Below are 22,184 nucleotides of genomic sequence, written 5' to 3'. Positions count from 1 at the left end.
AATTAGATCGAACAACTTTGTTACCGAATGGCGATGATATACACCGGACTGTGTCACGAAAATGCCATTTTACCGCGTAGGATCGAAGACTGCGAGTACCGGGAGAAAGGGTAAATTTTGGGTAATATTTTAATTTCTCTATTTTCTTCTATCTTTTTATTAAAATGTAATAACTTTTTTTTTAGCTGCGTTTGAGGCTGAATTATAGGGGCCGAAAGCTCATTGCTACACCACCCTCATTCATCTTGTTTGCTGTTACATATGTCTAGTGGGAAAGTGGGATTTTCTGATTATATACCGGTCATTATATCGGCATTGACAGTCGAAGAATTATACAAACAGCTAACCTAGCTTGATCGTTCGAGAATTTAAACATTGGTGGTATATAAATATCCATGTCTAGTTTTATAGGCCTATAGTTCAAAAATTAAGACTTTTGCATTAAAAATAGATCAACAGCATTTTTTACACGAAAAAACTGTAAAGTTTTAGGAGTCCATTCAAAATTACAATATCTGCTCAATGTAGCCTTCAGCAACAGGAAACGACTCCATGCTTTAATTGTATAACGTCAGCACCCCGATTAGCTAGCAATGCCGTTGAACTAAACGAAAGCAATGCACTGTGTTCCTTGGGGTTGCTGCGTTTTAGAAAAAGTAGCTATTTCGAAATGTTTTTTAATATAAATTTTTCATTTAATTATGAATGATTCATGAACATAAACATTTCTTAGAGGGCTGCTTGAATAATTTGTATTCTTCAAACCCCAGTTGTATAGTTATTATAAAGTCCCGAAAGTACAAGAAATATTAGGTCAAAAAATGTCACTTTAGGGACGGTTTTAAAAAATGTTGTTCATAAAACAAGGTCCAATGCGTGAATGAAAGTGCCAATATTTGTTAAATTACACTGTTGAAAAACAATGCCCCGCCTATTTAGGTCGATACGATTGCATTTATTTTTTAATTGCGCCACTCTAAACCGTTATACCCTCGAAAACTAAACCCTCGCCGGCGGCGGGGGATGTTACATTTATTATTTTTTGCGGAAGTCGGTTTATCACCCCGCGACAACCGCCGATCGTTGACGGGCCACGCGGCCGGTCACGTGTCCGGGGCCGAGAGCCGCATTTAAAAAGCTCTTTTCGGAACTGTTATGTGCGAGTGTGTGTATGTGTGTGCGTGCGGGAGAACCAATCAATTTATTTATGGATCGGCCCCGTACACAAAAAAGGCCATCCGCTCGCAGGGGTTGTTCGGATGCCGATTGTGGTCAGTGGTGTGCCATTTAGGTCGGCCAATATGCAACGAAAAAATCTCCGAAACTGGGTCCACACTTCAGACGATTTAAAGCGTTGGCTGAGCTCTGGTTAAAGTTTTATTTTTCTGTGGTTTAACCTCGAAGACTGACCTAAAATTCTTATATTTATAAAGGGTCCACACTTGTCGCGTACTGTCTAAGCAAGTTGAAAAAAACATTTATCCAAATTAGTAATTTTTTGTAATATTCTGTAAATTTGGAAAGTAGTAAGTATTCTTGCAAACCTAAAAGCATATAAGTTGACTTGCTGGGGCGTTATAATCAGTTGGTAGTTTTAAATACGATTACAAATCAGCAGCATAAAAATAATCTATTTTAATTTCTTTAAATTTATTAATAATTCAATTTTTGGCCCAGGAAATACACTGCCTATTTTGGTTTTAAACTTTGTAAGAAATATTAACTCTTTAACCAAAAGAAGTTTAATGAATCCAAACTTTGACAAATAACTCCTGAGAAGTGTGTAGAATTTTGTAGTAGAGAACCTTTTTTTTAATTTTTAAATAGGGAATAATTTTCTTTCAGTTAAAATCAGTTTCTTTTTTAAGCCCTGTGAAGTTTTAACTCTTGAAAATAATCACTGTTATGTTCTAAACGTTTCGTTATTATTCCGTCACATTTGCAAGCAAAAGTATGAAGGAACATTGCTTGGCGCACCATAATTTTTGTTTCTATCTCTCTAATTCTCTTATGTCCTATTTTTTTCCTTCCTTTAAAAACCCCATAATTTTAGCAGTTTTTCTTTGTTGATATTTTCTTTGTTATTTTATATATATTTTAGTAACCTATTACTGTAGGAAAGACGGACCTTGATTTATTAACTTCCAACCAATTTACTACTATAAAACTTCTTTGATTTCTAATATTAAGACAGTTTTACTATAAAAATATTTTATTTCTTTGTGGTTCATCAATTGTAGTCGAGTATTTCTGTCGATCGCTACAACGATTCATTTAAAAGTGTCAGTTTTATTCCGATTTTACTTAGTTCCGGTAAACCCTTCCGTTTCCATTGTAAAGTGGAGCGAAGTGTGGGTCCAGTTACTTGTTTGTACTATTCCAGAATCTAAAACATTTTAATTGCAAATTTCAATTCCAGAAAGTGTAAAGAAATTTTATAAATTTAGCAGAAATATTAAATAATTCTTGTAATGGGAAATACATGACGACTTACCAGCACAGCAATTTAGTTAGCAAAAGTCACTTGCTAATCAACAACATAAATGTAAGTAAGTACGAGCAAATAAAAAAATATAAACTAAACGAAAAAACTAAAAAAAAAACAACTAAAAGATCTTTGACGAATAAGAATATATCTCCTAGTAAGTTGATTTACTTGGGTTTTCGATTGTACGGTATACTGCTATATAGCAAAGTTATATGTTACATATTTTTAAATCACAATTACTTGCTACAGACTGGCCAAATTTGTATTTAGCCGCTGGCGTGACAGTGACAAAGTCGAAATGAGAGTGAGATTGTTGTATGTAGTAAGTAACAGATATAGGGAGAAGTGCCTTTCGATTTACGACTTCGACGAGTTGTAAAGGCATATATACATATGGCCTATCCTGCTACATGACGCAAAAATCTGGCTAATGAAAGCAAAATTACAAAAATTAATGGAAATGGGAGAGAAGTGTTGAATGTAGTGAAACATCGAATTGTCGTATTTAGACCATGTGATTAGGGACTTCGATATTCAGTTCTGGAACTTATACTTTCCCGAAAAATAGAAGGTAGGTAAACTTCAGGTATCTCAAGTAGTAAATCTGGGTTCAACATTATATTTCTTAAGAACTCTTGATATGTGGTCATAACGTTTTGAATGTAAGGAAGGACAACGGCGGCAAGTGTGGAGTTGCTTTCGGACTCATTGTATTTGGAAGGTTGTGGGATTTTTCTATGGAACGCTTAGTATCTCTAATGTGGAAATTATTTCAGATGTTAGCTGCTTTAATTCTGGGTATAATGATTCGGTTTGAGATAGTGATATGGTTCTGTAAACACGAGAGTTGATAATAGATAATTTTTTAACCGAATGGTGACGTAAGAATACATTATGATATCGGTCTGTGTGCGTAGATTTTCCATAAACTGAATGACCTAATATTAGGTCTTATTTTTTATTAATAAAGAATATCTAACAATGGAAGATTATTACTAGTTTCTAATCCAAATCGAATAAAACGTATGTTAGCCCGCAAAAATGTCTAAATTATTTGGAGTATATCATCATCACCATCACCATCAACATAAAGTTTCCATACTTTTGGTTATAGATGAAAAGTGTCGGGGGCATTCTTTTCAATGTAATTATTTGAATGTAATGAACCAGTTGATAAAATAAAATACATTAATTTCCAGTGGTTGCTCCATCGAGACCCGCAAATTTAATAAATATGGGCTTAATTCGAATGGCGAATAATTCGGATTCGAATCGAATTACATAATTCGAACCGAACAATATTTTCGCGTATATGCACAGCGAAACGCCCAATTTCCCTGCGCCGCGTAAAACGCAACCAACCAAACATAACCAAAATCGTAAAACAGATTTTTGCGTAAACATTTATCCGCCGGCGCGCGAATTAGAATTACAAAGGCCGCATTATTTAAACAAAAACCGCGTTATTAATTGATCGGGCAACCGTATAACGCAAATAACATAGTCCCTTGTGCCCATATATAAATACACAAATAAATTTCGATCGATTTGTAGTCACGGGAGGGGATAACCATAGAGAAAAAAAAGAGGGTTGTAGATTCTGTGGCATATATCGGAGCCTTATTCATGGATAAAAGATGTAAATAGATGGTTATGTGTAGGCATATTGACTCTACTGTGCTGCCAACGTGATTCGAGTGTGAACTAAATAGTACCAAAATATGAATTTGTCAAAATACACGCAGAAATAGTTATTTCGTTTATAGACTCGATAACTTAGCCCATAATTATGAAAAGGCATTTTGTTAATGGATTTTTCGTAATAAATGTAGTAAAATAAGTATTTTCTCATCTGACTTGTTCTTGGGCTTCATAGATCTTCTGTAGACTGCTGTCGTTATTCACAGATATTTTTAAGTTAATATCGAAAATTTTCCGAATAGAAGTTGTAGTAATATATTGTTTTTGACATAATCGTTATATCACAATGCTCTTGATTCTATCACTTTTATAATTAATTATTATTAAGGTATAGTGCAGTAATATTTTGCAAGCCAATAAAGTTAATTTTTTTCATGGAAATTAAATGTTCTATGGTATATTTGATTTTCAAAACGTATTTTACCTTTCAAAATGTAATGGGAATCGAATGCGAAAGAGGACAGCTATGTTGGAATTTTCAAGAAAATAATAAAACGACTTGCTTAGTAACTAATATCGCTTTATTTGAAAAATAAAAATATAAGACATAATTAAAAGATACAATAAAAATACATCAAAATAATGCTATTTAATCTAGCAGCGAAACTTCTACTATTAGTAGTAGCTTACTCATCTTTTATTTATATTAAAATTTCTTACCTTAATCTTAGCAATTAAATAGTTTTAGTATTAGTTATTAGAAAAGTTTGTAAGTGCATAAGTGTTCCAAATAAGTCAGGCATATTTCGAAAACACTGCTATTTCATATACCATACGTTTCATTTTTTGTGATTCTTACTGAAATTTTTCAGTTTCTTGTCCATATCTTGAGGAATTGAGGCATGCTTATTCTGTCGTCTTGTATTAGTGTTGTTTTGCAAAAATTGAACGAAAAACTAATGGTCATAGAAAATTATAGTATGCAACATGTTTGGAAAACTTTTTAAGTCACTCGCACCGCTGGTGCCAAGTAACTGACGTGACTCCAATGCCGTTTACACTGGTTGCATAATATACTATTAACTACATCCTCGAACTATCCGCAATATTTTAGATATTCTATTGCTATTGCAAGAATCCGTTGAAATTTTCCTCTGAGAATATATAGAAAATAAAAGAATAGATTGAGACATCATTTTACCAATATAACTAATATAACTAGAATATTTCTCTATAATGTTAACATTGGGGGGGGCTCACAGAACCTTTAGATTACATACACAACTAATAGTACTAAATAGCTACACACAATGATTATTAAATATGCAATTATTATTAAAAATATCTGCACTCAGCGACAAACGGGTAACGGAATATTTGAATATTAGTATCCATCAATGTTTAAAATAATCTGAAATGCAATATCAATTTCGAATTTCTCGAATATTCTAATGAACAAAATTTAAAGGAAATATTTCCGGAATAGGGTATTTTTTGAAAATTAGAGGCAGTCTGGGTCACTTTTTAGTTTTCTGTATACCGTCCAACGACAAAACGAGACAAAACTCACCCTTAAAAATCGTTTGGACGCGAAAAAGGAATGAAAAATAACACCAGGCCAAGTCCAACATGACGGGACAAACGTCTTTTAACTCGTTTTAACTAGTCCCGCGGTCTGCTAATGGAGCAAAAGGTCCGCCCATTTATCATTCGATGCCCGAAACGTCGGCGTGCTGCTTACGTCATCTAAAGTTGCGGTTCCGCCAATTAGTAGGGAGACTGCGCCCCAGTAATTAATTGGATTTTGAACCCGGCACGGGAGATATTGTCATGGAGACGTTTGGCGAATTGCTAGCGCCGAACACGCGTTTATTATTGATAGTCATAATATTATGCAGTCGGCCATAACCAATTCCGAATGATTATGCTGAAAATAAAGAGCATAATTTAGTATCATTGTTCATATCAAATCCGATTTTGTTGTCATATCGTGCCCTAAGAAGATGTAAGAAATTCGGCTCGTAACTACTGCGTTAGGTGGCAGAATTTGCAGACGCACTGTGTTTTTCTTATTTTAATTTAAATCCAAATATCTCCTAAGCATACAATCATTTTCCATAACACGATAAGAAGTTTGATTTTTTTGCCAATTTAATCTACTAGAAAAACAATATATCAGCTACGGAAAACAGTTGAAAATATTGTAACTATGACCGCCTTTATAGGTAAGTAACTTTAATAAACTAACTAACCAAATCCATCTATATATTCACAAAGTCCGTAATCTTTAATTTAAACATTTACGATAATTACAATAGAACAATTTAATAACACTTGTCAACATAACAATTGTCACATAAATAACCATCTTTTCACAGTAGTATAGCTTTAAATAATGGTTATCTGCCAAACATCATAGACAAAAGTCTAGAGAAAAACTAATATCAATTATTTAAAAATATGTAAATGTAATATTGTAACATATTTGGGAAACTTCAGTGCAAAATATCCAACTTCTTAAGAAACATAATCGAAAAATAGCTTTTCAAACTAACAGTTCAATTAAAAATAATAAAAGTCCTACAAATAAAATCAAAAGATCAGGGGTATATGATCAACTAGATCTTAATAACTCACCCCTATTAAATTTATTTTGAGCCCAATTACTTAGCTTGATAGATTGAAGTTCTTTTTAAAATAACGTATATAATTATTTGATAACCTGTCAAAAAACTTTCGTTACTTAATGAGATACGATTGCTCAAAAACAGCATTTTTTTTTATTTTGCAATGTTTTTGTTATTTGCATTTTATATTGTCAAATAAAAAGTATATTTATTAATATTATAAAAAAAAATAATAAAAAATAACATAAGTAAGTATTATTATATATTAATTATTGATTTATTTCTGATAATACATATTTATTTCGCATATATAAAATAGAAAACAATCACAAGAATTAATAAGAATTGGAAGATAAATAACTAAGATCGTAACAATTGTTCTTTGGTCTCGAGCAGAGCGTGAATGTAGAAATAGTTTGTGGAAGTCTTATCTGCAAATTCATTTACTAAAAAGTTCCTGAAAAATTACAACCTGGCTGATTTTTTATTATGCTTGACTTAGTATGTATCGTCATTTAAAAAACGTTTTTGTTGATTATAAAATTGATTCTCGGTATCTTCGTTTCAATCGTTAACTGCTTACAATTTTTTTGCATCACCTAAAACTTTCATCGCGCTCCTAGTTAAGGTTTTCTAACGAAGGATCTCGTTTTTAAAAAACACTTTTTATTTTGCAAACAGAACTACGAGGTTTTCTTTAACCCGCTACAAGGAGAACTGGACGCAAAGCACAGAGTTGTTATATATATAAAGTTTTTATGCAAGCGTCGCAGATACCGGATATACTGAAGCTAGCATTTCATCAGCATTTTCTATCACATAATTCCTCCCTCCGAAGTGGAAAACAACAGGGACGAAGGGTTGTTTTCGGAAGACTGGTCGTTCTTGGTTTTCTTGGAATCTTGCAGCAAATGGCTCTTGTAGATTTTCCATGCTATAACTATTAACAAGATTAAAATAAACATCATTCCTGTTGAAGTGGCGAGACTCCAAGTGACTGGATGAATTTCATAACCAATGTCGGGGATCGATGATTTCGCAGCTTCTCGTAGTTTTTTGATCGTATTGAGATCAATCGATTGTAGTTGGAGTGGCTGGTACTTCACATCGTGATGTTCCATATTTTCAATTTTAATGGGTGGCAGTGAGAATGGGTTTGCTTTAAAAATTTCTTCTTTATTCCAAAGCTCGGTATTTTGGGTACTTATACCACAATTATATGGAACATTGATTAGGCAGGCTTCTTCAATAAAAGCTATTTCTTTGTTTTGACAATTCATTTGTAATTTAAGTTTCTGTTCCGATGGTATTATCAAAACAAATCTACTAGTGATTGGTCGTATTATATGCGTTGAAACATTTACATTGACTACGTGGCAATTTTTGTTTTCGGCATATTTAATGAGGGTTGTCACACAATCACCGATGGGCTGGGTAAGTTGATTTTCGCAAACGTAGGTGTCTTCAATGATTGGGCAGACTGATTCTTGATATTGTTGCATGTCAGTGCCCAATATTAGGTAGGGTGAATTAGGTATAATTAAGGAGTGATTCACAGGTACTGGGAACAGGTGGAATATTTCAAAAATATCTTTAAGAAAAATCGGAATATGGACGGCAAAAATTATTTTATCTTTTGTAAATTTAACTTGTAAGTTTGCTAACTGATAATAATTATTTTGATTTTCAAAAATTAGAATTTGATTATCACCATAGAGAACAGCCAATTTAAAAATTATTTGTTCTAATTCAGCCGCCGATATTACTACAGGATGTAATGTGTTTAATTTTGCAAATGCAATGGCATTTTCTAAATTATCCAAAAAAGTTATAAAACTTTGGCAATTTAGAATAATTTGCATTAGTGTATTTTGAGCTTTAATGAAAGTAGTTATGTCAGTAATAGTTTTATTTGAATTATATTCAAAAATGTCTATATGTTTTTTAATAGCTTCTTGATTTTTCTGTAGAAGTGTTATAGTATCATTATAGTTGTCAATCAGCTGTTGAATCAACGAGGTTTGCTTTTTTTAGTTGGATGTCAGATGAATGTTTACTACGCACAAGTTCTGTGATAATTTTATCGTATTTTTGTCCATCCTCTGAATCGAGAGTGCCAAAAAGCCATTTCGATAATTTACCTACAACATTTATTAAACCTCTTTTTGTACGGTTATTAGGTTTTATGTTACCAAGTTTAAATTTTACTTGAGTAATTAAATATCGAACATTATTAAGTAAATTATTTCCATTAATATAGTGTACATTCTGATAATTATGTTTATTTGTATAGTTTAATGATTTTGAGATTACAGCGTAAGCGTATTCTAAATTACGTAATTGATTAAAAAGTTGAGATGTTTCTACAAAATGCAAAAATGTATGTTGATGTTGAATTATTCGAGCATTTCCTAAGCGGAAGGGGAGAAGTGGTGTTTTAATTGGGATAACTTCAATATCATTATTCGCTATCACTAATAACAGCGTAGCTGCAAGAAGGAACAGCGTTGTCCGGTTCATTAACCTGCGAAGAAGAAAAAGCTTTAGGTTTTTGGATCTGAGATTTATGAATTATTTTTTTATTTTTTGTAATAATTTTATTCCCAATATCTTGATCTATAATAACAGGTTTTCTTCGGGGTTTGTCCTTACTACGTTTTGCTGTTTTGTCAGTAACGTAAACCTTTGTATTTTGTTTCATTTCAGGTGGATTTTCTCGTTTTTCGTTTTGTTTTTCATTTAAACGTATTTTTGTTTCTAACGATGTTTCGTAAATTTGTTGATAGATAGTTTTTAGTCTTTCACGTCTATCTGTGATATAATTATTTACAATGATTTCATCCGTTAAATCAAAGGGATCTAAACCGTTTACTTTTCCATTAATAACGTCAAAAGGTTTTTGTTTTGTTACGCTATGCATTGATGAATTATAACCTATAATGGCGTATTTTATTAAATTTTTAGGGGCTTCTTTAGGTTCTTTTAATTTTAGTACCCTATATAATTCAACAAGAGTAGAGTGAAATCTCTCTATTGGACTATTACTATTAGAATTGCCGGGAGTTGTAAAATGAATTGCAATTTTATGCAATTTACAGAAATCTAAAAGCAAAGACGTTTTAAATTCCGTACCATTATCACACGTTATTTGTTGAGGTAGGCCGTGATGACTTATAAAGGTCGCTAAACCGTCTAAGATAGCAATTGCTGTGCAAGCGGGTTCTAACGGATAAGCTTGGGCGTACCGTGAAAATACGTCTATAATTGTAAGAAATTTTACGTTACATATTTGAAAAGTATCCATATGGATGGATTCTAATGGTTCAGAAGGGGTCGGTGTCAACATAAACTTTAATTTTGGTGGATGTCGATCATATTTTGTTTGTTGGCACGTGTCACAATTATTAATATATTCAGTTAAATCAGTTTTCATATTTGGCCAATAATAGAGCCTTTTTAATGCTATTAGGCTTTCATTAATTCCTCGATGACAGGTTTTTTCATGATGATATGCAATTAGGTCTTTTTGTTTTGTCCTGTCAGTGACGTCAGTTAAAAGAGTTTTCGATATTACCAATTTGTAAGCACGGTTTTTAAATGTATTTGGTAACAAAACAGATAGTTCTCGATTTAAATCTATTTCGGTGTTTTGTACATAAAGGCAGTACATTTTTGTTGGATCCAAATAATCTAAAAAGAATTTAATTATTTCATTTTGATAGTTTTGACTTAAATAAACAGAAAATCTAGATTTATTTTGGAATGGGTAACTCCTAATCACGTGATAACGACCGTTTGTTTTTTGGTTAAATATTATTTGATTAGAGTAAGTATTTAAAATATTTTCGGTAATTGGTATATTTAATATTGGATCTTCAGCTGCTGAGTGTACTGTCTTACCAGTATTAGGAATATTTGGCGGTTTAATTTGAATGTCCGAGATGATATTAATTTTTGGAGTGTTTACATTTTCTAGAGGGTTAAACACGTCTTCAATTTGTTCCAATTGTTCAAGGCTTATATTTTGATCTTCTTCACGTATGTATTTATCGATATCTTCATTAATATCTCCAGGATTTCCGAAAAGTGACTCTTTATCTATCATATTTAGTTCGATGCGTGATAGGGCATCAGCGTTAGTGTTCAGTTTGCCCTTCCTATAATGAACTATGTAATCAAACTCTTCCAGTTTTAGTCGCCATCTTAGCAATCTGGAATTTGGTTCTTTCATATTAAACAGGTATTGTAGAGGTTTGTGATCGGTAACTATCACAAATTTTCGGCCAAATAAATATGGTCGGAAATATTTTGTTGACCACACGATTGCTAATAATTCTTTCTCTATGGTTGAGTAATTGCTTTCAGCCGGGTTCAATGTCCTAGAGGCAAAGGCTATGGGAAGATCACTACCAATTTTTCCTTGGCTGAGAACCGCTCCTATAGAAACATTAGAGGCGTCCGTTGTCAATATAAAAGGTTTTTCGAAATCTGGATATTGTAGTATTGGATCATTGCACAAGATATTTTTACAAAGATCGAATGCTTCTAGAAATTCTGGCGTGTGTTTGATGGTCGCTCCTTTCTTTAGGCAATTTGTGAATGGCTTGGTGAGTTTTGCAAATCCGTTAATAAATCTTCTATAGTATCCTAGAAGGCCTAGAAAAGATTTTATGTCTTTTGCTGTTTTCGGTACAGGAAATTTCTGGATTGCAATAATTTTCTTGGGATTCGGTTTAATTCCGTTTTTTGTTATTATGTGACCCAAAAATTCTACTTCGGTTCGTAGGAATTCCGTTTTATCTAGTTGAATTTTTAGTCTAGCTTGTCGCAGTTTTTGGAAAACAAGTTTAAGATGTTTGATGTGTTCTTCTAGGGATGACGAAAATACTATGATATCGTCCATGTATACTAGACAAACCTTTCCCTGTACATCACGCAAAACATTATCCATGACGCGCTGAAATGTCGCGGGGGCATTTTTCAATCCGAAAGGCATTCTAACAAACTCAAAATGACCATTCTCGACACTAAAAGCTGTTTTTTCAATTGATTCCGGATCCATTTCGATCTGATGAAAACCAGATGAAAGATCGATAGTTGAAAAATAATTACACCGTCCCAATTTATCGAGTATATCATTTATATTAGGCAATGGATAGCGGTCGTCTATCGTTTTCTCATTTACCTTACGAAAGTCACAGACAATCCTCCATTTCTGCTTGCCGCTGGCGTCAGGTTTCTTCGAGACTACCCAAATGGGGCTGCTCCAAGGGCTTTGGCTATGTCTAATGATGCCGTCGTCTAACATTTTATTAATTTGCCGTTGAACTTCCTCTTTATGGATAAAGGGGTATCTATATGATTTAGTGTATACAGGCAATTCATCCGTTGTTCTTATACAATGTTTGATTTTATTGGTGAACGTTAACTTTTTGTTTTCATGATGGAAAATATCGTTATATTCTTTACAAAGCCTTATTATAGCAGATTTTTCTTCTAAATTTAAATGTTCGCAACGAATTATTTTGGAAATGTCGCATTTACTAAATTGTTCTTTATGTTTTGGTAAGATGTGTTCTAAATTAAAAAGTTCAAAATTTTCTTTATGAAAGTCCGGAAAAGATAAAACTTTTAGAGGTTGTGGGAAATTTAACGTTATATTTTTCTCAGTGTAATTAAAAACTTCTGTTTGCGCAAAACCGTTTTTTGCAGTAGTAAGTGTTTCTGGAAAATAGAGACCTTCAATGACTTGCTCGGGAATAATAACATCATTGTTTTGTGTTACTGGAATTCTTACGTTAACAATTTCGTGTGCATTCACAGTAATACAATATACTTCGTTTTGTGGTTGTCTAAATAAAATTGGTATATTAGTTGTATTATTCCTTAATTGTTTATTAACAAGATCGATAGAAAAATTAAAACGTTTTAGGTCGTTTAATCCTATTATACCGTCAAAGAATTTATGAAAGTCAAAAAGGATAAAAGATAGGTTGGTATTAGCCTTTAATTCTGGGAAAGCCGGAATATCTGCTTTAAATAGAGTTTCCTTTTCACCAGTTCCTGTTTTAATAATAGTTGGGGAATGATATATTTTTTCATAATAAAATTTTTCTGCAATGGAAGGTCGAAGAATCGAGTGAAAACAACCAGTATCAATTAAAAGTTTAATTGCGGGTTCTTTAATCTGGATGTACGGTAAACTATTATTAATTTCGGTATACATTTCTAATGTCATTTCGTTGAGTCGCATTGGCTCGTTATTGTAAAATTTTGAGAGATTTGATTTTCAATTTCAGGGTGTTCGTCAAAATTTTGAGTGTCATTAAAGTATTCAGATTGATTTGAAAATTCAATTTCAGAGTATTCGTCTTGGTGAATATTTTCATTTTGAAATACCGCAGATGTTTCATCTGTTTGTACCGCGTTACTTTCGTCGATTTGGTATAATTCTTGCGAAATAAAATTTCTAGGGCCAGTAGGTTTGAAATGGTTAATTTGATTATTTTGACGTGGTATAGTATAGTTTGTTCTTGTTGACATAGGTTCGGGTTTATTGTTAGGTATCTGACCTGTCGGTTTAAATACGTTTTTAGGTGGGCCAAAAACTTGCCTATTTGTAGGAAAATTTCTTGGAACTTCGCGTGGTTGAGGCATATTAATTGGACCTCTGGGAAAACTATTAGTCTGGGGAGTAAACTGATTTTGATCATGCCTAATTCTAAAATTTTGATTATGGTGATTATTGTTTTGAAAATAATTTGTAGGGCGAATCGGTTGTACATAATTAAAATTTTGGTTACTAAAATAATTTGGATTTTGTGAAAATTGTTTAACGGGTTCGATAGAAGTATTAGGTAAAACTTTTGATTGAATTGGAGTTCTGAAGATATTTTGTGTATATTGAAAATTTTCCTCTTCAATAATTTGGGTCATAGCTAATTCTATACAGCTCGGATTTTTAAGTCTTATAATACTTTGTAATTGTCCTGGTAATCCTCTAATAAACGTCCTTAAACAAATTTGATCGTATTGACGTAAATGAATTACTTTGCTTGCATTATCCATAGTATCGGCAGGAAATGCATTAATTTTTTGAGCAAGGATACTTCTTAAAACTTGTAATCTTTTCCCAAAATCTAAAGGATGTTCATTTTTAAAGGGGGTGGCCATAAACAAATCCTGTTCTAAACATTCTAAATTTCGTCTATCGCCAAAACAATTTAACAAAGCTACTTTAATATTGTCCCACGTTACTAACTCCATTCTACAGCCTACTAGAATTTGTGCGCGATCAACAAGTTTCATTCTTATAGTTCTTAACAAATATTGTTTTAAAATTTCGTCGTTTCCTTGACCATATGTATCAAAAAGGAAATCTCCAGCTGATAGAAAACTATTTAAAGTGTTGGAATCACCATTATATGGCAGAATACTATCTATAAACATTTTTAACAAAGTGTAATTTACACCTGAATTCGACGATTGATTAGAATTCATTTTCAAATTGATTTGACTATTCTCTACTTTCTTTTCCACTAAATTTAACGAAGTAAAAAACGCACTTAAATTGTCGACGTCTTTATCTTCGTTCACAAATTTAATTGATTTTGAAATTTCTTAAAATTGAACTTAAACCTAAGAATCCTTAAAATTATTTCCACCGTCCTAACCAGGGAAGATGAAAGGAGAACAATAGGAATTTTGGGCACTAACCTTGATTTCTCTTAGTCGTCAGCCTATTCTTCCTATTGGAATTTTCCTTGCGTAGCACTGCTTGCGGGGGTGATTTCTTGCCTTCCTTGCCCTCAGTCGAACTCAATCACGTTGGGTTTGTCAGACAGTCTATCACTGGTTCGTTTTGGAGTCTAAGGGTTGAAACCCACGTTTCGCGATCAAATCGTCCCGATGACGTGGCTTTGACCGAAAACTACCCCAAATCCGTCACGACTGCGCCAGTTAAGGTTTTCTAACGAAGGATCTCGTTTTTAAAAAACACTTTTTATTTTGCAAACAGAACTACGAGGTTTTCTTTAACCCGCTACAAGGAGAACTGGACGCAAAGCACAGAGTTGTTATATATATAAAGTTTTTATGCAAGCGTCGCAGATACCGGATATACTGAAGCTAGCATTTCATCAGCATTTTCTATCACATAATTTCCTTAATGTTGCTTTTTTTTTATTCCCGAAAATTGCTCAACTAATAACGTTAACCCAAATGTTCCGGTTCGGAATGCTTCCGGGTAATTGCGTGTTTGTTTTTTCGGTCACTTCGGGCGTTTTAACGGTTTCGCGTTGAATATATTGTAATCTAGACCAATGTCCATAACTTAATGATATTAATTAATTGATCATCAAGGCGACCAATATTATTAATGTAATAACAATCAAGTTTAACCATCAATTCAATTTGAGTTATGGTATAGCTATTTTCACCTTACAAAATAAACAAGAAAAATTAAAAACTAGAAACGTTTCAATAAAATAAACCAAAAGATGCTTGAGAGAAATGTTTAGTAATTGGTTATCGTTCGTTCGTTATCGATAAATGAACCTAAACAAATGTCAATGGAGCAATTCACTAGTTTTATATAATTGAGCCAAGAAAAGAGAAAAATAAAATAATAGTAATAAAAACTATATTATTAAATATACATTAAGTTATATTATCTTTTAGGAAGAAATATTTACAAGAAGGTTATCATTTGCTAATAAATAAAACCATAAAATAAAACATTTATTTTCTATCGTAATTGAAAAATAATAAAAAATATAACAGTAACGAATGAAAAAGATTTTTTTTTGTTTTATTTCGATGTCAGTAGAAAAATAAACTGATACATTTATTAGTATTAGTATACTATTAACTAGAAGATCATGCGTTTTTGATCTTTCTCGACTTAGGGGTTATTTGTTTAAAAGAGATTTAAATAACTGGATCGAAGTTGCACTTTTGACTTCAACTGATAGTTGCGGATGTATCAACTAAGGTACACAAAGAACCGAGTGAAGTTTTGTTTTTGTGCTTTGCGTGTTTCGTGCTTGTCGCATTGCTATACTTGCACAAATAGTTGAAATTTCACTCTCGTTTTTCAATGATAGACGAAAATGTAAAAATCCCTGAAAATTGTTGTCTTCCACAGTAAATTATTTGCCGTAAATCAAAATTTGTAGAAACAGTGGCTAATTGGTTCCAACGATATTATAGGCCGCATCAAGAGCTACAATTTTTGTATTAATGGTTTTCGTCTATCACATACGCTATTCGAGATATTTGAAAATATCCAAAATCACTATTTGTCGGGCCCAGTCGAGACGCGATGACCTCTACTTCGAACATTTTCTAAATTATATACAGGGTGTGTTGTTTTGGACCAAAAATTCAAAAAGATCCTGAAAATTGTGGATAAATTATTGGTTGTAAATAAAAAACGGTAAAAGGTGAGATAATTTGATTTAATCGGTATCGTAAACTGTGCCGAGAGCTACAATTTTCTACTTGCGGTTTTCGTTCATCATACAGAGTGAGTGAGAATCGGCTTATTTGAAATAGACTGCGTAGCGCGGAGCCGTCACCTCGCGCAGCGACGAGATTACGAAAGCAATCTTGTTTCTTAACGAATATGTCAGTTGGCAAAATCTAGGAAGGTTGGTGACTAAAACAAAATACTGGCTTATAGTTAAAGAACAACACCGTTCGATAAGAAATTGTACGTGGAACTTGAAAGTGGTCTTCTGGTTGGATTACCTCAATGGTTGGCCAAAAATTTTAATGGAGAAAACATTAATAATTTGAACAAGGATATCGCTAAAGGAAAATCATTGTATTTAGTTAATTTAGTTATTAAGAACATGAAGTATATATAGGATAAAATAAAATTAGCAAAACGGTATAAGGATGGATTAGTTAGTTACCTTAGATTGCCATATAATGTAAAACAGGAAATTAATATGTTGCAAAAAAAAGTACTTAGTAAGCTGAACGTCGGTAAATCTAGCAATAATATAGAAGAAATATTTTATGTTAACATTACTTAGGTCGTTTTATTTTGTTTTGTCTTTTATGTACATACATACACAAGATGATGAATGTGAAGATAGAACTTCATACTACAAAATAAATAAAATCTGTTCCGGTTTTGTATAGAAGGATAAACCATTTTTTTGGCATAATTTCGCTTAGGAAATCATTTTTGTTTATAGGTCACGGTGGCGTCAACCAATTGGGCGGAGTATTCGTCAACGGTCGGCCACTTCCGGACGTAGTTCGGCAGCGGATCGTTGAACTCGCCCACAACGGAGTCCGGCCCTGTGATATTTCTAGGCAGCTGAGGGTGTCCCACGGCTGCGTCTCCAAAATCTTGTCTAGGTAAACCTACAAAAAATCATCCTAAATGTCAACCCCTCTCGTTCCCCTCGTCACCGCGTCTAGGCACGGCTGTTTTACGTAACAACCCCTCGTTGGGTAATCCGACCCGACTTGGAGTTATTATCCTGATAACTCTCCAAGGATAAATGCCAGGCGGGTCCCGGGAGAGACGTATACGGCGAAACCCCTTTTGTGACGTTATTTCGGGCTAATATACGGCAATAATTGAATTGCGCTTGATGCGTTTCGATTCAGAAGTGGGATGTGTGACGACGCGATTTACACCCCCGTGACGAATTTGCGAATATTATTGGTCTAACGAAGCCCTCTGGTTTTATTTAATGAAATTATAACGCTTAATAATTTCAGGACGCTGCGGTTGAGTTTGGTAGATAGAGGGAGATAATAGTATTATAATTATTACCAGTGACTATCGGCCTGAGAAAAATCCTGGGCGAAAACATGTGTTTAGTTAAATTAAACGATTTTTTTGTGAGAAAAGTTTTTTCTGACGCATTCTGTTATATCTCGTTAAGATTTTATTTTATCAAAATGTTTTCAATACAAAAATTGTTTGTATGAGCATGAAGAGTAGCATATTTCTAAGTTCCATATTTTAAATAGAACACCCGGTATAACATTTAATTTTTGGATTTCTGAAAAAAATGTATGGAACATTCCTTTAGGTTTCCCTATACTTAATTCTGATGTATTGATTACTTTGAAAGTATTGGAAGCTATAGCATTATTTTGAACAATGCACATTTTGAAAGCCACCGTCAACCACTTTTGGCTCGTGGCAATCCTCTATACGGTAAACGAAAACGCAATAATTGATTTATCGCCTACAAAGTACCAAAACTAACCAAAACCAAGAAAAACTTATCAAACAATTATATCATTTTCGAAGATAGATTTTTTCAAATATGAAACCCTATATATTATTGCGTTATTGATCAATTTTTAATCAATTTTCAATAATCAATAATCAATATTTTATTAGAACCCTAAAAACAGTTTCTTAAAATTTTCAAAAATAGTTCACATTACTTGTGTAATACCTACTTACAGGGCTTTTTATTTAATTTGGGTTGCTCCAAAATTATATCAAGTTGTAATTACTCTTGAAAATATATTGTTGAAGAGATTCTGAGAAAAATTAAGTAGAAAACAAAGTGGTACTTCCAGAAGCGAAACAAATATAGCCTTTGATTTTATGGATTAATACAAAGAGAATGTTGTAATAACTTGGCAAATAACTTGTTGATAATAACTTGCCCTCTAAACTGTATTCTTTAAATTTATCATAACCTATTCAGTAAATTGGCAATGTTTTTGAACAACGATGCCTGGAACATATAAATATCTGTGGTGAACGGTAATCAGTTTTGTTTAGTTTATAGCGATATTTTTCGAGATTGAATTTTCATTTGTTTACAAGTCAATTGGTGATTTAATATTGTGGCCAAACAAATCATGATCCCAACGACGACCAGTACTAATTAATGTAAAATTTTACCTAATTACCCGAAAATTCTCAAATTTCGACTTTAATTTAAACCGCTGACAATAAAAAGTAAGCGACCGAAGTTAACTTTATGGCTTTCTTCTGTCGTTTTTTGAACGGCACGTGCCAAAGTGACACCCCCGCGGACCAGGTCGAATGAGGAGGGGTTCCCCATTAAAACGATGTCACTCTAATAAAAATAAGAGCCGGGGTTCGTTGTTTGCCATACAATCGGGGGTTAATCGAGTTGATTGATATGAATGTCGAAGAACAGGCGACGAAATAATAAATAAAAACGTTGGTTAAATTATTATTAAAGCGGTCGTTAAAAGTGACGCCGCGCAGTGGGTAAAAATAGGTATTTTCCAAAAAAAAAGTGTCGAAATACCCTTCACTATTTTAATTTTATTGGTTTTCTAGAATGACAATAACAATATTTTCCACAAAGGGTTTAATAGTTTTTCTTACATTTTACAATAAACACAATTTATAATACTTCTAATACAACGGCTGAAATTGAAAGTAAATTTCAAAAACTATGGTTATGGTTATTTCCTTGAGAAGGGCAAAATTTTCTAAACAAAAAAAGTCATGGACATTAGACTTGTAAATCGATGTAGTATTTTAAAAGTGATCTTAAATTTAATATAATATAATTACCATAATAAACTCTTATAAATATTATAGCTTAACTGAAACTTTAATTAAAACAGTTTCCAAAGAAGCCACTAGGATGATTGGCGAAACAGCAAGCTCGACTTGCCAACAACCGATGCAGGAGGAATCCAGAAGATGTATAAATAATATATTCATGTTAACGGTGGCCAATTATTATCTGTACATAAATTATGCTTTTAGTAATTAATTACTGATATTTATAATATTTTGTTATATGTAAATTAAGATCGCTTTTAAAATATATAGAAATTTGTTTGAAAAATTGACATCAATATATTACAAAACATTTTTAGAAAATAAACTTTGAATACAACAAACTAGCAGGATACTTGAATGAACCCAATTTTTAGGAATAAAACAAAACATTGTAAACTTGCTCTAAAACATTGAAAGCAAAAGTGATTCAAATGCAATACGCGAATGTGTAAATATATTTTTGTAAAAACTCATTTGCCATGTTTCCATTTTTTTATTGTCATTTAACTAAATAGTGAAATTGCTAAAATTGATTAGCGCGAGTGACGTAGTAATAATAATTTTCCTCTCGAGAAGAAGATAGGGAGAAATTTTATTTGTATTTTCAATCCCTTAACCCAAAAAAGATACTGAAAAACAAGGGGGCTCAGAGATTTTTCTTATAAACATCAATTAAATCACATACTAATACATCACTGAACCTCAAAATTTTTCTATAAACAAATATAAGTTTAATAATAACTTAAAAGAAAATGCCATATATATGCCGTATTACGGGAAAGAGTTATAAATCATTATTGAACTGGAAAACTTCTATAGGCGTAATATTGAACCTATGAGAGTTGTCAAGGGTCACGAGAGTGACAGGTAGACGGAGAAGTAGTTAACCTACCTCTGCCATAGTGTTTAATTAATTGTTACTTTTTAGCAGTTGTGCCTAAAGTTGATTCTTGAAAATGGCTAGTGTTTCTCAATGTGTTGCTGAGAAACCGATTAGTAAAACTGCGCTTGCTAAATATTAAAAAAGCGTTCAAAGCTCTTCGCCACCAAAACTCAACATTCGGAGTTGATCTGAAAAGAATTAATATCTCAATTATCTTCCCATCTCTATAATTATAGTTATGTATAAGTATTATATTTATTATTCAAATAAACTGCCTGTATTAACACAGCTTTCCTTCAATCACCAAACTCGTCTTCCTGTTATATGCAAATTAGTGTGATCATAATTTAGTATTGATTCGATATCGGAAATAGAGAAATTTGTATTTTATTCTATTTTATCCAATTTATCCGAACTTTACGATATAACCGTTAAGTTGTCCATCATGTTTAATGATCCCTTCCCCTTTCGAAGCTCGGTTTGATACAAGGGATAGGTTTTACATCCTCAACATTTAAATTAGGTCTCCTGGTATAATAATATTGAAACAATTTTCCCGCCACTGGTGTGTACCATTTCAGCTGCGTTGTCTAATTAGATCTCAATTATCGACAGTGCGATTTATACACGCAGCATGTTCGTTTTATAGCAGTTCAATTACTCATGCACATTTTTTATTATTTCGATCCTGGCATTCACACGAAGAGAAGTTACCAATTTATGTTCGTCGCATTTATACAGGGTAGCGCACTATTGCTGAATTCTTTTATATCTCAATCGAATAAATTATTTTATTTCTCAATATCTGAGTGAGCTTAATAGCATATTTTTTCTAGGTTTCCCTTTAACCCTAGATATTTTGGTTATTTAAAAAATTTGGAAAGACATTATTTTGAACAATTCCCTTTTTTTACACATTTTTGGGATTTAATTTACCGCGAAATCTTGGGGACACGTGTATTTAAAATTCAAAGAACCATTTTAATACTGTTCACATATATCTTTAAAAACATGTATGGGATATAAAATTTAATTCTACATCGATGAATCATACTTTTCCCCATACTTATTTTCATTCCTTATCTTGGTATTTCATGTTTTCTATTTCAATCAAAACTAGAAGTCGGGTCTAGTTAACTAGTCGACTACCTTATGGCTGTTTAATTGAAATTTAAGCTTTTTTATAAAACTTTTTATACGTTGCTCCAAATTTAACTCACTATCCACGATCACATCTAAGTTAGGCTCGCACTCACATACTTCAAGCCTGAACCCTTTTTATAATGATATTATTTTTAGCATAAAATATTAGTTTTGATATAGGAGGAGTCAACTGTTGGACATAATTTGAAACTCTCTATTTATGTCACTTAATGACAAATTGAGGTGTGATATGTTAAAATGCATGGAAAATTTAAATAAACTGTTATGGAGAAATAATAGAATCAATCCCGCAGTGATGAACAACCCTGTATAGTAGGTATCGAATGCAAAATCGTCGGCTCGAACGTCAATTTGTGCGTTTTTCATCATTTAAATTACGAGAGTACGGACCTGCTTGGATCGGTCATAATTCGCAACAGGGCAGCATGTACTGGCACTTAATAATCGTTGAAAATCGGAATAATTCTTTGGCAGAACTCGAGCAAAGAACTTAATAGAGCTATCAAAAGGCGCCTACTCGCCTCTTTTTCGTAATTTAAAATCCTTTCTTTCGGTTTGATTCGGTTTTTATCGTCTCGGACGGCGGCAAGATCAAAGCTTATCGATTCGTCATTAACGAATATCACAAGAAGTTAATTTAAAAGATTTGATATAGTGAAATCCTGAATTTTGTCCGATGTGCCCGGTGACTGTTTAAAAATTTTTGACTAGTGTCGTACAAGGTGTACTAAATATATACCAAAATCAGCTGCAACTACTTAACTACTATACGGATTTTATAAAACGTGATCTAGTGCTCCATGAGATCGATCTAGTCTGTGTTATGTCCACCGTGAGAGCGGGTTCCTA

At 32.7% G+C, this 22,184-nt stretch overlaps 1 protein-coding gene across 6 annotated transcripts in view; it reads left to right on the top strand.

Annotated features, from left to right (window-relative positions):
• The window catches only part of LOC132698194 (paired box protein Pax-5), a 259,029-nt gene that overhangs the window by 158,608 nt on the left and 78,237 nt on the right, over positions 1-22,184 (top strand). For all 6 annotated transcript variants that reach the window (XM_060664133.1, XM_060664135.1, XM_060664132.1 and 3 more), the window contains one exon: positions 16,962-17,127. In XM_060664133.1, coding sequence (XP_060520116.1) covers positions 16,962-17,127 — 166 coding nt within the window. The remainder of the gene's footprint in view (positions 1-16,961; positions 17,128-22,184) is intronic.

Source organism: Cylas formicarius, unplaced genomic scaffold (genome assembly GCF_029955315.1).
Source record: "Cylas formicarius isolate icCylForm1 unplaced genomic scaffold, icCylForm1.1 PGA_scaffold_2__14_contigs__length_35257938, whole genome shotgun sequence".
Taxonomy (NCBI): Eukaryota; Metazoa; Arthropoda; class Insecta; order Coleoptera; family Brentidae; genus Cylas; species Cylas formicarius.
The sequence above is the reverse complement of the archived record's forward strand: the minus strand, read 5'-3'. Positions and strand labels throughout refer to the sequence as shown.